Source organism: Dendrobates tinctorius, unplaced genomic scaffold, assembly GCF_039654945.1.
Source record: "Dendrobates tinctorius isolate UK_male_01 unplaced genomic scaffold, ASM3965494v1 ptg000320l, whole genome shotgun sequence".
NCBI classification, from domain to species: Eukaryota; Metazoa; Chordata; class Amphibia; order Anura; family Dendrobatidae; genus Dendrobates; species Dendrobates tinctorius.
Window position 1 is genome coordinate 1,612,286 of NW_027361987.1, and position 18,223 is coordinate 1,630,508.

At 46.9% G+C, this 18,223-nt stretch overlaps 1 protein-coding gene across 1 annotated transcript; it reads left to right on the forward strand.

Annotated features, from left to right (window-relative positions):
• Positions 1-1,917: 1,917 nt before the first annotated feature.
• On the forward strand, positions 1,918-5,768 carry LOC141073915 (uncharacterized). Its single transcript, XM_073561453.1, has one exon. It carries the CDS (start codon positions 1,918-1,920, stop codon positions 4,006-4,008), a length of 2,091 nt encoding a protein of 696 aa, XP_073417554.1. The 3' UTR covers positions 4,009-5,768.
• Positions 5,769-18,223: the final 12,455 nt, after the last annotated feature.

Consider the following 18,223-nt stretch of genomic DNA (forward strand, 5'->3'; position numbering starts at 1 on the left):
ACGATATATTGGAGGCTGAGAGTGCGGTCTGTATGATATATTGGAGGCTGAGAGTGCGGTCTGTACGATATATTGGAGGCTGAGAGTGCGGTCTGTACGATATATTGGAGGCTGAGAGTGCGGTCTGTACGATATATTGGAGGCTGAGAGTGCGGTCTGTATGATATATTGGAGGCTGAGAGTGCGGTCTGTATGATATATTGGAGGCTGAGGGTGCGGTCTTTACAATATATAGGAGGCTGAGAGTGCGGTCTGTATGATATATTGGAGGCTGAGAGTGCGGTCTGTACGATATATTGGAGGCTGAGAGTGCGATCTGTACGATATATTGGAGGCTGAGAGTGCGGTCTGTATGATATATTGGAGGCTGAGAGTGCGGTCTGTACGATATATTGGAGGCTGAGAGTGCGGTCTGTACGATATATTGGAGGCTGAGAGTGCGGTCTGTACGATATATAGGAGGCTGAGAGTGCGGTCTGTACGATATATTGGAGGCTGAGAGTGCGGTCTGTATGATATATTGGAGGCTGAGAGTGCGGTCTGTACGATATATAGGAGGCTGAGAGTGCGGTCTGTACGATATATTGGAGGCTGAGAGTGCGGTCTGTACGATATATTGGAGGCTGAGAGTGCGGTCTGTACGATATATTGGAGGCTGAGAGTGCGGTCTGTATGATATATTGGAGGCTGAGAGTGCGGTCTGTACGATATATAGGAGGCTGAGAGTGCGGTCTTTACGATATATAGGAAGCTGAGAGTGCGGTCTGTATGATATATAGGAGGCTGAGGGTGCGGTCTTTACGATATATAGGAGGCTGAGAGTGCGGTCTGTATGATATATTGGAGGCTGAGGGTGCGGTCTTTACGATATATAGGAGGCTGAGAGTGCGGTCTGTATGATATATTGGAGGCTGAGAGTGCGGTCTGTACGATATATTGGAGGCTGAGAGTGCGGTCTGTACGATATATTGGAGGCTGAGAGTGCGGTCTGTACGATATATTGGAGGCTGAGAGTGCGGTCTGTACGATATATTGGAGGCTGAGAGTGCGGTCTGTATGATATATAGGAGGCTGAGAGTGCGGTCTGTTCGATATATAGGAGGCTGAGAGTGTGGTCTGTATGATATATTGGAGGCTGAGGGTGCGGTCTTTACGATATATAGGAGGCTGAGAGTGCGGTCTGTATGATATATTGGAGGCTGAGAGTGCGGTCTGTACGATATATTGGAGGCTGAGAGTGCGGTCTGTATGATATATAGGAGGCTGAGAGTGCGGTCTGTTCGATATATAGGAGGCTGAGAGTGTGGTCTGTATGATATATTGGAGGCTGAGAGTGCGGTCTGTATGATATATAGGAGGCTGAGAGTGCGGTCTGTTCGATATATAGGAGGCTGAGAGTGTGGTCTGTATGATATATTGGAGGCTGAGAGTGCGGTCTTTACGATATATAGGAGGCTGAGAGTGTGGTCTGTATGATATATTGGAGGCTGAGGGTGCGGTCTTTACGATATATAGGAGGCTGAGAGTGCGGTCTGTACGATATATAGGAGGCTGAGAGTGCGGTCTGTATGATATATAGGAGGCTGAGAGTGTGGTCTGTATGATATATTGGAGGCTGAGGGTGCGGTCTTTACGATATATAGGAGGCTGAGAGTGCGGTCTGTACGATATATTGGAGGCTGAGAGCGTTCTCTTTTGCACACTGTACAGCTTGCAAAAAGGCACACGTTTTAGTGGGAGAGGCCAAAAAATGAACACGTAATAAAACTGTTTATGGTAGCCATAGGGTGGGCCCTAGGCATCCCAGTCCGACCCTGTTCATCCAACAAGGTTTTCTATTAGACTGTGAACTGTCCTTGTCTTGGTAAATAAAGTTTATTACAAAGCTTGCCATTTTTATGGACAGTTTAAGTAGAAATGTTCAAATATATAAAACTCAAGGATATTTTATTAAAAAATAATTGTTTTTTTATCTTAGCAGATGACTATAACAGGAGATCAGAGGGACAGCTGACATCTTCAACTTTTAAATCTGATGATCTTGAGATCCTACGAGATAGAACTGAAGTGATTGCTGTTACTCCAGATATATCATTATCCATTCACAGCAAAGATTTCTCATCTGATCCTATGAAACAGGTCCCATCTTCTGATTCATTACTGACTACTAAGGAAAATCAAAGTCACAAAAGAGGCAATAAAAAGCCAACTGCTCCTAAAGCAAAGAAGTCATATTCATGTTCAGAATGTGGGAAGTATTTTACATGGAAATCACATTTTGTTACTCACCAGAGAACTCACGCAGGAGCGAAACCTTTTTCCAGTTCAGAAGCTGGGAAATATTTTGCACAGAAATCAAATTTAATTAACTACCAGAGAGCTCGTCCAGGGGAGAAGCCTTTTTCATGTTCAGAATGTGGGAAATGTTTTGCAAAGAAATCAACTTTTGTTACCCACCAGAGAACTCATACAGGGGAGAAGCCTTTTTCCTGTTCAGAATGTGGGAAATGTTTTGCAAAGAAATCAACTTTTGTTACCCACCAGAGAACTCATACAGGGGAGAAGCCTTTTTCCTGTTCAGAATGTGGGAAATATTTTGCACAGAAATCAACTTTTGTTACCCACCAGAGAACTCACACAGGGGAGAAACCTTTTTCATGTTCAGAATGTGGGAAATGTTTTAACAATAAATCCGATTGTGTTCATCACCAGAGAATTCACACTGGAGAAAAACCTTTTTCATGTTTAGAATGTGGGAAATGTTTTGCAAAGAAATCAACTTTTATTACCCACCAGAGAACTCACACAGGGGAGAAGCTTTTTTCCTGTTCAGAATGTGGGAAATATTTTGCACAGAAATCAACTTTTGTTACCCACCAGAGAACTCACACAGGGGAGAAACCTTTTTCATGTTCAGAATGTGGAAAATGTTTTGCACATAAATCACAGTTTGTTACCCACCAAAGAAATCACACAGGGGAGAAGCCTTTTTCCTGTTCAGAATGTGGGAAATGTTTTGCACAGAAATCACAATTTGTTACCCACAGGAGAACTCACACAGGGGAGAAGCCTTTTTCATGTTCAGAATGTGGGAAATGTTTTAACAATAAATCAGATTGTGTTAATCACCAGAGAATCCACACAGGGGAGAAGCCTTTTTCTTGTTCAGAATGTGGGAAATGTTTTGCACGTAAATCACATTTTGTTATCCACCAAAGAACTCACACAGGGGAGAAGCCTTTTTCATGTTCAGAATGTGGGAAATGTTTTAACAATAAATCAGGTTGTGTTAAGCACCAGAGAACTCACACAGGGGAGAAGCCTTTTTTATGTTCAGAATGTGGGAAATGTTTTAAATGGAAAATAGATTTTGATCGCCATCAGAGAACTCACACAGAGGAGAAGCCTTTTTCCTGTTCAGAATGTGGGAAATATTTTAACCGGAAATCAGATTTGGTTAATCACCAAAGAACTCACACAGGGGAGAAGCCTTTTTCCTGTTCAGAATGTGGCAAATCTTTTAACTACAAAGGGAATCTTGATGAACACCAAAGAACCCACACAGGAGAGAAGCCTTTTTCATGTTCAGAATGTGGGAAACGTTTTACTCAGAAACCAAATCTTGTTAAACATCAGAGAATTCACACAGCAGAGAAGCCATATTCATGTTCAGAATGTGGGAAATATTTTAAATGGAAAATAAGTCTTGATAGCCATCAAAGAACCCACACAGGGGAGGAGCCTTTTTCCTGTTCAGAATGTGGGAAATGTTTTACTCATAATTCAAGTCTTGTTAAACATCAGATAATTCACACAGCAGAGAAGCCATATTCATGTTCAGTATGTGGGAAAGACTTTAAATGGAAAATAAGTCTTGATCGCCATCAGAGAATTCACACAGGGGAGAAGCCTTTTTCATGTTCAGAATGTGGCAAATGTTTTAACAATAAATCAAATTGTGTTAAGCACCAGAGAACTCACACAGAGGAGAAGCCTTTTTCCTGTTAATGTGGGAAATATTTTAACCACAAAGCGCTCCTTGATCGCCATCAGAGCAGGCACACAGAAGTGAAGCCTTTTTCATTTTCTTAATGTTGGAAATATTTTACTTGGAAATCATCTGTTAATAAACATCAGAGTCGTCACATAGGGGAGAAGACTTTTTTATATTCATAGTGTCGGAGTAGTTTTAACCCAAACTGAATCTTCTTAAATGGGTTGTCTCTTGTCATTCCTCATGTTTGCTGACATAAAACTAAACTTTATTAATTCCAAATGTAAAACTATACCCATAATTCACCCTCTGAAGGTTAGTCAGAAGGTGACTAATAGAAAAAAACATATACCCCACAGTTCAATATATCGGGTGAGGTGACGTATAAACACTCACTCTCCAAGCCTCTCATTTCTACGGGCTTCATCGTCCTCACCAAAGGCGACTCATCAGGAGACTATTTAATATTGACCTATATTCAAGCAAGACAAGACAAAAAAAAACTAAAATCATGTATCATGTATCATGTTATTCGAAACAGTCAGAAAACTAGCCACATATTGGCAGATCCCACACCTCAAACTATATACTTCGGAAGCTTATAAGCCCCTCCAGTGTCAGGAATAGATAGTATGATTTTGAATTTACCAAATGGCGGCAATGAAACAAAGAGTGAAAAATATAAAGGGGTGTGAATACTTTCCATACCCGCTGTATCAGTAAAAATAACTCCTCTTTATTAGGTAAAGTATAAAAGAATTGCAACATTTTCCGATACCCGTCGCGTCTCCATTTTTTATGATCTCGCATTGGGTGAGGGCTTATTTTTTACTTGCCGAGCTGATGTTTTTAATGGAGACCATTTTGATGCAGATACGATCTTGTGATCGGCCGTTATTGCATTTTAATGCAACGTTGCGGCAACCAAAAAAAGTAATTCTGGCGTTTTGACCTTTTTTCTCGTTACGCCATTTAGCGATCGGGTTAATTCTTTTTTATAGTGATAGATCGGGCGATTCTGAATGCGGCTATAACAAGTATGTGTATGTTTGATTTTTTTATTGCTGTATTTTGAAAGGGGTGATTTGAACTTTTATATTTTTTTAACATTTTTAAAAACTTTTTTTTTACTTTTGGCATTGTGAAGACTTACAGCATTGTATCTTAACTAACCAGATGAATATTTTTTAGCAAACGAAGAATAATAGAATGTTGTCTGTATGTTGGCTTTAAATGTAAGTGTTGATTTCTGGTTGGTCAAGAAAACAGATTTTTGTTTGTGTCAGCCGGTTGGAAGAATACTGATCTGCTCCATTGACCATTGCTGAACCATGGATACGTTTGGAGACAGATTGTGATCCTCACATCAACTGGCCTTGTATGGACTGTCAATTTCCTATGCTTGTCATTACCCCCTGTGTGTGTGCGCCACAGGTGGAGTTGCGACCCTGGAAGATCTGTAGTCACAGCAGCTATTATCCTGGCGGGTCAGTGGAAGGGTGAGACTCTGTAATGTTCCCCATCTTGAGTATTTTTCTGGGACTGTTCTATGTGTTAGCATACAAAGAGATAAACTGCACGGCAGGGAAATCAAGGCTAGGTGCGATACTGCTCAGTTAGCCATGATGAGCTCATGTAACTGGACACTTCGGGTGCACACCAAGTAAAGAAAGTGTGGACCCGCAGAAGCGCAAAATGGCCGTCATCACTCGCATACTCCATCTCCCTGAGGACATGCTGTGAACTGCTTGATCAATAAAGAACAGACTTTTTACACTGGTGAGTGCCACCTCATCTTTTCTTCATGTTCTATGTGTTATCTGCCTGTTCTGTGGTACAGTAAAGCATTGTCCACACTGTCTTACCCTCACCCTGTGTTGTCTGAGTAGCGTTTTGCCCAAGTTAAAAGGAGAGCGGGAGATCGGCGGGATGATCCCTGGTCCATGCGGTTTTGGCTAGTGAGTGGAGTTCATAGCATTCCGGCAGTGACAAGCATAGAGGTCTGCTGGAGACTTCTGGTTGTCATGCCAACCCATCGGTGATCCATGATCCTGTGACGGGGTCACTGATGGTGGGATTTCCGGCGCACTTGCTGCAAGTGCGTATTAAATGCCGCTGTCAGAGGCTGTTCGGGGCAAATGGCAGCTGTTCAAAACAGCTGATGTGCCGGAAAAGATGTCGGCTCACCGCCGGAGCCCACATCAAAGGGAGGAAGTACATTTACACCCAATGTCAGAAAGGGGTTAAAGGGGATTGTTTTTACGGAGACAGAATTGGTAATCAATAGAGTTGAGCGAAACGGGTCGAAAAAATTCAAAAGTCGCCGACTTTTGGCAAAGTCGGGTTTCATGAAACGAAACCCGACCCTAGGATGAGGTCGGCCACGAGGTCGGCGACTTACGCGCCAAAGTCGCGTTTCAAAAGTTTGTTTTGCGCTCTTTTTCAGCCAATCAGGATCCGCGGACACTGTGGGCAACGTGATGACCTAGGCACGGGTCACCACCATCTTTCAGAAGGGCATGCAAGTGATTGGCTTGCTTTGGTGGGCGTCACAGGGGGTATAAAAGGGCGTGCACGCCGACCGCCATCTTACTTCTGCCGATCTTAGTATAGGGAGAGGTTGCTGCTGATTCTGTAGGGAGAGCGTTAGGCAGGGAAGAAGACAAAAAAACTGCTTCTGCTGCTAGCGATTTGGCCTGCACAACACACCAGTCACTGTGTGTGCAGTGCAAGGGGAGGCTACATTGTGGTGTATCAGTGGTGTTGGTTGTTGGGCTGCCTTTTAAGGCTTCCTGACACGCTGGCATTGCTGTTTACCCACTGCTCCGCAAACTGCTTTTTTAAAAGCAATCCAATCTCCCTTATCCTCTAGTCACTTTTGTCACAGCTGTGCCATCGAGCGTGTCACATAGCGCTCAGATATCAGTGGGCCTCACACAATCCACAAGTGTCCAGTGTCCAAAAGTGTGCGTAGAGATTCAAAATCTCCATTATCCGCTCGTCACTTTGGTCACAGGCAGCTGTGCCATCGAGCGTGTCACATAGCGCTCAGATATCAGTGGGCCTCACACAATCCACAAGTGTCCAGTGTCCAAAAGTGTGCGCAGAGATTCAAAATCTCCATTATCCTCTCGTCAATTTGGTCACAGGCAGCTGTGCCATCGAGCGTGTCACATAGCGCTCAGATATCAGTGGGCCTCACACAATCCACAAGTGTCCAGTGTCCAAAAGTGTGCGCAGAGATTCAAAATCTCCATTATCCTCTCGTCACTTTGGTCACAGGCAGCTGTGCCATCGAGCGTGCCACATAGCGCTCAGATATCAGTGGGCCTCACACAATCCACAAGTGTCCAGTGTCCAAAAGTGCGCAGAGATTCAAAATCTCCATTATCCTCTCGTCACTTTGGTCACAGGCAGCTGTGCCATCGAGCGTGTCACATAGCGCTCAGATATCAGTGGGCCTCACATAATCCACAAGTGTCCAGTGTCCAAAAGTGTGCGCAGAGATTCAAAATCTCCATTATCCTCTCGTCACTTTGGTCACAGCTGTGCCATCGAGCCTGTCACATAGCACTCAGATATCAGTGGGCCTCACACAATCCACAAGTGTCCAGTGTCCAAAAGTGTGCGCAGAGATTCAAAATCTCCATTATCCTCTGTCACTTTGGTCACAGGCAGCTGTGCCATCGAGCGTGTCACATAGCGCTCAGATATCAGTGGGCCTCACACAATCCACAAGTGTCCAGTGTCCAAAAGTGTGCGCAGAGATTCAAAATCTCCATTATCCTCTCGTCACTTTTGTCACAGGCAGCTGTGCCATCGAGCGTGTCACATAGCGCTCAGATATCAGTGGGCCTCACACAAACCACAAGTGTCCAGTGTCCAAAAGTGTGCGCAGAGATTCAAAATCTCCATTATCCTCTCGTCACTTTGGTCACAGGCAGCTGTGCCATCGAGCGTGTCACATAGCGCTCAGATATCAGTGGGCCTCACACAATCCACAAGTGTCCAGTGTCCAAAAGTGTGCGCAGAGATTCAAAATCTCCATTATCCTCTCGTCACTTTGGTCACAGGCAGCTGTGCCATCGAGCGTGTCACATAGCGCTCAGATATCAGTGGGCCTCACACAATCCACAAGTGTCCAGTGTCCAAAAGTGTGCGCAGAGATTCAAAATCTCCATTATCCTCTCGTCACTTTGGTCACAGGCAGCTGTGCCATCGAGCGTGTCACTTAGCGCTCAGATATCAGTGGGCCTCACACAATCCACAAGTGTCCAGTGTCCAAAAGTGTGCGCAGAGATTCAAAATCTCCATTATCCTCTCGTCACCTTGGTCACAGGCAGCTGTGCCATCGAGCCTGTCACATAGCGCTCAGATATCAATGGGCCTCACACAATCCACAAGTGTCCAGTGTCCAAAAGTGTGCGCAGAGATTCAAAATCTCCATTATCCTCTCGTCACTTTTGTCACAGGCAGCTGTGCCATCGAGCCTGTCACATAGCGCTCAGATATCAGTGGGCCTCACACAATCCACAAGTGTCCAGTGTCCAAAAGTGTGCGCAGAGATTCAAAATCTCCATTATCCTCTCGTCACTTTTGTCACAGGCAGCTGTGCCATCGAGCCTGTCACATAGCGCTCAGATATCAGTGGGCCTCACACAATCCACAAGTGTCCAGTGTCCAAAAGTGTGCGCAGAGATTCAAAATCTCCATTATCCTCTCGTCACTTTTGTCACAGGCAGCTGTGCCATCGAGCCTGTCACATAGCGCTCAGATATCAGTGGGCCTCACACAATCCACAAGTGTCCAGTGTCCAAAAGTGTGCGCAGAGATTTAAAATCTCCATTATCCTCTCGTCACTTTGGTCACAGGCAGCTGTGCCATCAAGCGTGTCACATAGCGCTCAGATATCAGTGGGCCTCACACAATCCACAAGTGTCCAGTGTCCAAAAGTGTGCGCAGAGATTCAAAATCTCCATTATCCTCTCGTCACTTTGGTCACAGGCAGCTGTGCCATCGAGCGTGTCACATAGCGCTCAGATATCAGTGGGCCTCACACAATCCACAAGTGTCCAGTGTCCAAAAGTGTGCGCAGAGATTCAAAATCTCCATTATCCTCTCGTCACTTTGGTCACAGGCAGCTGTGCAATCGAGCGTGTCACATAGCGCTCAGATATCAGTGGGCCTCACAATCCACAAGTGTCCAGTGTCCAAAAGTGTGCGCAGAGATTCAAAATCTCCATTATCCTCTCGTCACTTTGGTCACAGCTGTGCCATCGAGCCTGTCACATAGCGCTCAGATATCAGTGGGCCTCACACAATCCACAAGTGTCCAGTGTCCAAAAGTGTGCACAGAGATTCAAAATCTCCATTATCCTCTCGTCACTTTGGTCACAGGCAGCTGTGCCATCGAGCGTGTCACATAGCGCTCAGATATCAGTGGGCCTCACACAATCCACAAGTGTCCAGTGTCCAAAAGTGTGCGCAGAGATTCAAAATCTCCATTATCCTCTCGTCACTTTGGTCACAGGCAGCTGTGCCATCGAGCGTGTCACATAGCGCTCAGATATCAGTGGGCCTCACACAATCCACAAGTGTCCAGTGTCCAAAAGTGTGCGCAGAGATTCAAAATCTCCATTATCCTCTCGTCACTTTGGTCACAGGCAGCTGTGCCATCTAGCGTGTCACATAGCGCTCAGATATCAGTGGGCCTCACACAATCCACAAGTGTCCAGTGTCCAAAAGTGTGCGCAGAGATTCAAAATCTCCATTATCCTCTCGTCACTTTTGTCACAGGCAGCTGTGCCATCGAGCCTGTCACATAGCGCTCAGATATCAGTGGGCCTCACACAATCCACAAGTGTCCAGTGTCCAAAAGTGTGCGCAGAGATTCAAAATCTCCATTATCCTCTCGTCACTTTTGTCACAGGCAGCTGTGCCATCGAGCCTGTCACATAGCGCTCAGATATCAGTGGGCCTCACACAATCCACAAGTGTCCAGTGTCCAAAAGTGTGCGCAGAGATTCAAAATCTCCATTATCCTCTCGTCACTTTGGTCACAGGCAGCTGTGCCATCAAGCGTGTCACATAGCGCTCAGATATCAGTGGGCCTCACACAATCCACAAGTGTCCAGTGTCCAAAAGTGTGCGCAGAGATTCAAAATCTCCATTATCCTCTCGTCACTATGGTCACAGGCAGCTGTGCCATCGAGCGTGTCACATAGCGCTCAGATATCAGTGGGCCTCACACAATCCACAAGTGTCCAGTGTCCAAAAGTGTGCGCAGAGATTCAAAATCTCCATTATCCTCTCGTCACTTTGGTCACAGGCAGCTGTGCAATCGAGCGTGTCACATAGCGCTCAGATATCAGTGGGCCTCACAATCCACAAGTGTCCAGTGTCCAAAAGTGTGCGCAGAGATTCAAAATCTCCATTATCCTCTCGTCACTTTGGTCACAGCTGTGCCATCGAGCCTGTCACATAGCGCTCAGATATCAGTGGGCCTCACACAATCCACAAGTGTCCAGTGTCCAAAAGTGTGCACAGAGATTCAAAATCTCCATTATCCTCTCGTCACTTTGGTCACAGGCAGCTGTGCCATCGAGCGTGTCACATAGCGCTCAGATATCAGTGGGCCTCACACAATCCACAAGTGTCCAGTGTCCAAAAGTGTGCGCAGAGATTCAAAATCTCCATTATCCTCTCGTCACTTTGGTCACAGGCAGCTGTGCCATCGAGCGTGTCACATAGCGCTCAGATATCAGTGGGCCTCACACAATCCACAAGTGTCCAGTGTCCAAAAGTGTGCGCAGAGATTCAAAATCTCCATTATCCTCTCGTCACTTTGGTCACAGGCAGCTGTGCCATCGAGCGTGTCACATAGCGCTCAGATATCAGTGGGCCTCACACAATCCACAAGTGTCCAGTGTCCAAAAGTGTGCGCAGAGATTCAAAATGTCCATTATCCTCTCGTCACTTTGGTCACAGGCAGCTGTGCCATCGAGCGTGTCACATAGCCCTCAGATATCAGTGGGCCTCACACAATCCACAAGTGTCCAGTGTCCAAAAGTGTGCGCAGAGATTCAAAATCTCCATTATCCTCTCGTCACTTTGGTCACAGGCAGCTGTGCCATCGAGCGTGTCACATAGCGCTCAGATATCAGTGGGCCTCACACAATCCACAAGTGTCCAGTGTCCAAAAGTGTGCGCAGAGATTCAAAATCTCCATTATCCTCTCGTCACTTTTGTCACAGGCAGCTGTGCCATCGAGCCTGTCACATAGTGCTCAGATATCAGTGGGCCTCACACAATCCACAAGTGTCCAGTGTCCAAAAGTGTGCGCAGAGATTCAAAATCTCCATTATCCTCTCGTCACTTTGGTCACAGGCAGCTGTGCCATCGAGCCTGTCACATAGCGCTCAGATATCAGTGGGCCTCACACAATCCACAAGTGTCCAGTGTCCAAAAGTGTGCGCAGAGATTCAAAATCTCCATTATCCTCTCGTCACTTTGGTAACAGGCAGCTGTGCCATCGAGCGTGTCACATAGCGCTCAGATATCAGTGGGCCTCACACAATCCAAAAGTGTCCACTGTCCACAAGTGTGTGCAGAAATTCTAAATCTCCCCTGTCCTATAGACACCTTGTACCTTGTTTTACATTACTATATAGTTTGTTGGATTTTGTCTACATTTCTACCAAAAATGAGGAAGGCTGGTGGAAGAGGCCGTGGAATTGGGCGGGGGTTGGCAGCTGGTAATGATGGTATTGGTGGTGGATCTGATGGTAGTGGCAAGAGCAAAATAGGACCGAATGCAGGAGGTGCTGACCCTGCGTCATCGTCTGGCTACATAAGGCCTCGAACGCTTAGTTTTCTAGGAGTTGGCAAACCGCTTTTAAAGGCAGAGCATCAGGAAAAAGTTTTGTCTTACATTGCTGACTCAGCCTCTAGCTCTATCGCCTCCTCTTCTTCAGTTGTAAAAAGTAAAAGCACTGAGTCGTCATTGGAGGCTCATGTTCATGAACCACACCTTTCCTTGTGTCCTTCACCCCAACCAAGATTGAAGGATGATGCAGGCCATACTACTGATTACTCCATGGAGCTGTTTTCACATACCATGCCTGGATTATCAAGTGAAATGGTGAATTACCCAGGCCAAGATGAATCTGACATGGAGTGCACTGATGCACAGCCGCTGATGGATGATTCTGCTGGTACATTCACTCAGAGCACTACATTGTCCTCGCAGTGTACAGAGCCAGATTTTGACCCTGATGAGACTCAGGTGCCCCTTCCCGCACACTATACCACCATACACGGTGACACAGAGAAAGGTGCACATGACATAGAAGAGGAGGTGATGGATGACCCAGTTGTTGACCCAGATTGGCATCCATTGGGGGAAGAGGGTGCTGCTTCCAATAGCTCAGATGAGGAGCATCCACAGCAGACATCGACATCGCAACAGCTGTTATCTGGCAGGCCCGGAGCACTCCAAAGGCAGGTTCCAAACATCAAAAGAGTTGCTGGACAGCTTGTCCAGAGGGTCAAAAGATCACAGCGTGCTAGGCCGCAAAATGTCTGCCAAAGTAGGAAGAGTGCAGTGTGGCACTTTTTTGAACAAAATCCTCATGATCAGGCCAAGGTTATCTGTAAGAAGTGCGCAAAGACCTTTAGCCGAGGGAAAAATCTGAAAAATTTGAATACCAGTTGCATGCTTAGACATTTAACCAGCATGCACTTGCAAGCGTGGACACAACACGAAACCTCAAGTGCCACATGTGCAACTGATCACAACGAAGGTAGTCAGCAACGCTACATTGTTTCCCCCACTGTAAGCCCACCGGTTAGCACAGCAGCAAATGTTGAGGTGTCGTTGCAAGACCACAGCAGTCAGGGAATCCCACTGTTATATCAACGAAAGACTGATTCTAGGCCATCAGAAAGAACACCAACTCCATCACCATCATCAACCCTCTCTCAGTCCACCCTGTCCACCGCTACTTCCACCATATGCAGCTCTCAAGTCCAGCTCACCCTCCCAGACACTATGAGTAGGTCAAGAAAGTACTCAGTCTCTCATCCGCGTACACTGGGTTTGAACGCCCACATTGCCAAACTAATCTCGTTTGAGATGATGCCCTTTCGGTTGGTGGAAAGCACAGCTTTCCACGAACTCATGGCCTATGCAGTACCACGCTATGACCTACCCAGTCGCCACTTCTTCTCTCGCAAAGCCATCCCAGCCCTCCACCATCATGTGAAAGACCGCATTGTCCATGCACTCAAGCAGTCAGTGAGCGGAAAGGTGCACCTCACAACTGATGCATGGTCCAGTCGGCATGGCCAGGGCCGTTACGTGTCCATCACTGCGCACTGGGTTAATGTGGTGGATGCAGGGTCCACAGGGGACAGCGGTGGTGGGACAGTGCTGCCTAGCCCACGGTATAGGAAACAGTTGGCTGTAGGCGTTCGACCCTCCTCCTCCTCCTCCAGAAGCGAAAGCTCATCCACAGAGCGCAGTCGTACGAGCACTCCATCTGCAGCTGCCACTGTTGCACATGATGTGTCCCCCTATCGAGCAGCTAGTGGAAAGCGTCAGCAGGCTGTGTTGCAGATGATGTGTTTGGGCGACAGACACACCGCCGAGGTGCTGGCCGAGTACTTGAAGCGACAAACTGAGTCATGGCTGGGCAGTGTACATCTTGAGGCAGGCAAGGTAGTTAGTGATAACGGCCGTAATTTTGTGGCAGCCATAGCCCTTTCAAAACTCAGCCACATACTGTGCGCGCACATCCGCCGGTCGCCTGTACACTCCGTTCGTATGCAGAAGCTGCAGCGATTGCTCCACCTTCCCAACCACCGCCTCATTATCGACATTGCAACAAGGTGGAACTCCACCCTGCACATGGTGGAGCGGCTGTGCGAGCAGAGGCAGGCCATAATGCATTTGTGGGAGGATACACGGCCAGGCACTTTGAGAGCAGACATGGAGTTGACAGGCGTGCAGTGGTCGAAGCTGAAAGACCTTTGTAAAGTCCTTCAGTGTTTTGAGGAATGCACACGGCTGGTAAGCGCAGACGACGCCATCCTAAGCATGAGCATCCCACTTATGCGTCTGCTCATGCAAACTTTGACGCACCTTAAGGAGCAGGCGTCTGCAGCCAATGTTGATGAGGAGGAAGAGGAGGAGGGAATCCTTGATGACATTCAGCCATTGTCTGCTCAGGGACCTCTCCTGGACGAGGTGGAGGAAGAAGAGGAGGAGGAGGAGGATGATGGGGATGATTACTTAGGGGAGGAGGATGCATCTCGTGGGGCAAGTGAAAATGTTGGCGTGGCAAGGTCTGGTACAGGGTTTGTGCGTGACTGGAGGGATGTGGATTTGCCAGAAAGTGCTCCTCCACCCAGCACTCGCAGTGCATCATTGACACTGGGAACATTGGCCCACATGTCAGATTATACCTTGCGGATCCTAAAAAGGGACCCCCGCATTGCCAAAATGATGAACGATGACGACTACTGGTTGGCCAGCATCCTGGATCCACGCTATAAAGGCAAATTACAAAACATCATGCCACAGGAGAACCTTGACCTAATATTGGCTAATAAACAAGCAACTCTGGTAAATCGGTTGCTTGAGGCATTCCCAGCACACAGCAGCGGTGATGGTTCTCACACGAGCCGTACGGGCCAGGGGCAGCTTGGCAGAGGTGTTCGTGGTGCACACAGCAGAAGTGGAGACAGGGGTTTCATGACAATGTTGTGGACTGATTTTTCAAATACCGCTCACACAACTGGTAATACTGCATCGATGGAAAGTGACAGGAGACAGCAGTTGTCAACTATGGTTACAAACTACTTTTCCTCCCATATCGATGTTCTCCCACACAGGTCATTCTCCTTTGACTATTGGGCCGCTAAACTGGACACCTGGCCTGAATTGGCCCAATATGCCTTACAGGAGCTCGCTTGCCCAGCTGCAAGTGTGCTATCGGAAAGAGTCTTCAGTGCAGCTGGATCAATCCTGACAGAAAAAAGGACCCGTCTGTCAACCCAAAATGTGGATGATCTAACCTTCATTAAAATGAACCACGCATGGGTTTCCAAGGATTTTGTCCCACCTTCCCCTGATGACACATATGGTGACAGAAAAATGGCTTGCTTTGGTCCACCTCTTCCTGGTACTTCACCTATTTCGCCTTTTGCATCAACTGAATGTCCAACATCAACATATGCCACTTTCTAAAACTCCCTAACTGTGCTGCCTCCCCCCCATGGCCGGGGTCACCACCTACCGCACGACACCGTGCGAGTGCCGTTGCCCTGGACAGGTGGGTAGGCCGACTCTTGGGCGCGGGCACTGGCACAGGGTCCCTCATAGTGCAATCAAGTGTCTCTGACGGTGGTGGTGCACACCCGCCGTCAGACACACCGCTGTACTATGAGTGGCCCAGTGCCAGTACCGACGTCCACGAGTGGGCCCCCCTTGCTTGGGCAGGGCCCCAGCATTTGCAATCTTTACCTCTCCCTGCTCCTCCGCTGTGTAATTTGGGCCGTCAAATCCATACTGTGCCTGACACCGTCTGAGCCTGTCTCCTGAGACATATATTTTGAATGTGTACGCTATCCATACATGTTATCCGGGGATACGGTACCCTTTCTAACCTTTGTGCAATCACGTGCAATCCATACTGGGCCTAACACCGTCTGAGCCTGCCTCATGCTGTATAGACATATATTTTGAATGTGTACGCTATCCATACATGTTATCCAGGGATACGGTACCCTTTCTAACCTTTGTGCAATCACGTGCAATCCATACTGGGCCTAACACCGTCTGAGCCTGCCTCATGCTGTATAGACATATATTTTGAATGTGTACGCTATCCATACATGTTATCCAGGGATACGGTACCCTTTCTAACCTTTGTGCAATCACGTGCAATCCATACTGGGCCTAACACCGTCTGAGCCTGCCTCCTGAGACTTATATTTTGAATGTGTACGCTATCCATACATGTTATCCAGGGATACGGTACCCTTTCTAACCTTTGTGCAATCACGTGCAATCCATACTGGGCCTAACACCGTCTGAGCCTGCCTCCTGAGACATATATTTTGAATGTGTACGCTATCCATACATGTTATCCAGGGATACGGTACCCTTTCTAACCTTTGTGCAATCACGTGCAATCCATACTGGGCCTAACACCGTCTGAGCCTGCCTCATGCTGTATAGACATATATTTTGAATGTGTACGCTATCCATACATGTTATCCAGGGATACGGTACCCTTTCTAACCTTTGTGCAATCACGTGCAATCCATACTGGGCCTAACACCGTCTGAGCCTGCCTCATGCTGTATAGACATATATTTTGAATGTGTACGCTATCCATACATGTTATCCGGGGATACGGTACCCTTTCTAACCTTTGTGCAATCACGTGCAATCCATACTGGGCCTAACACCGTCTGAGCCTGCCTCATGCTGTATAGACATATATTTTGAATGTGTACGCTATCCATACATGTTATCCGGGGATACGGTACCCTTTCTAACCTTTGTGCAATCACGTGCAATCCATACTGGGCCTAACACCGTCTGAGCCTGCCTCATGCTGTATAGACATATATTTTGAATGTGTACGCTATCCATACATGTTATCCGGGGATACGGTACCCCTTCTAACCTTTGTGCAATGACGTGCAATCCATACTGGGCCTAACACCGTCTGAGCCTGCCTCATGCTGTATAGACATATATTTTGAATGTGTACGCTATCCATACATGTTATCCGGGGATACGTTACCCTTTCTAACCTTTGTGCAATCACGTGCAATCCATACTGGGCCTGACACCGTCTGAGCCTGCCTCATGCTGTATAGACATATATTTTGAATGTGTACGCTATCCATACATGTTATCCGGGGATACGGTACCCTTTCTAACCTTTGTGCAATCACGTGCAATCCATACTGGGCCTAACACCGTCTGAGCCTGCCTCATGCTGTATAGACATATATTTTGAATGTGTACGCTATCCATTCATGTTATCCAGGGATACGGTACCCTTTCTAACCTTTGTGCAATCACGTGCAATCCATACTGGGCCTAACACCGTCTGAGCCTGCCTCATGCTGTATAGACATATATTTTGAATGTGTACGCTATCCACACATGTTATCCAGGGATATGGTACCCTTTCTAACCTTTGTGCAATCACGTGCAATCCATACTGGGCCTAACACCGTCTGAGCCTGCCTCCTGAGACATATATTTTGAATGTGTACGCTATCCATACATGTTATCCAGGGATACGGTACCCTTTCTAACCTTTGTGCAATCACGTGCAATCCATACTGGGCCTAACACCGTCTGAGCCTGCCTCCTGAGACATATATTTTGAATGTGTATGCTATCCATACATGTTATCCAGGGATACGGTACCCTTTCTAACCTTTGTGCAATCACGTGCAATCCATACTGGGCCTAACACCGTCTGAGCCTGCCTCCTGAGACATATATTTTGAATGTGTACGCTATCCATACATGTTATCCAGGGATACGGTACCCTTTCTAACCTTTGTGCAATCACGTGCAATCCATACTGGGCCTAACACCGTCTGAGCCTGCCTCATGCTGTATAGACATATATTTTGAATGTGTACGCTATCCATACATGTTATCCAGGGATACGGTACCCTTTCTAACCTTTGTGCAATCACGTGCAATCCATACTGGGCCTAACACCGTCTGAGCCTGCCTCATGCTGTATAGACATATATTTTGAATGTGTACGCTATCCACACATGTTATCCAGGGATATGGTACCCTTTCTAACCTTTGTGCAATCACGTGCAATCCATACTGGGCCTAACACCGTCTGAGCCTGCCTCCTGAGACATATATTTTGAATGTGTACGCTATCCATACATGTTATCCAGGGATACGGTACCCTTTCTAACCTTTGTGCAATCACGTGCAATCCATACTGGTCCTAACACCGTCTGAGCCTGCCTCCTGAGACATATATTTTGAATGTGTATGCTATCCATACATGTTATCCAGGGATACGGTACCCTTTCTAACCTTTGTGCAATCACGTGCAATCCATACTGGGCCTAACACCGTCTGAGCCTGCCTCCTGAGACATATATTTTGAATGTGTACGCTATCCATACATGTTATCCAGGGATACGGTACCCTTTCTAACCTTTGTGCAA

Excerpts from the sequence above, each read along its gene's own strand:
- LOC141073915 (XM_073561453.1), top strand. The coding sequence starts at position 1,918 with ATGTTCAAATATATAAAACTCAAGGATATTTTATTAAAAAATAATTGT.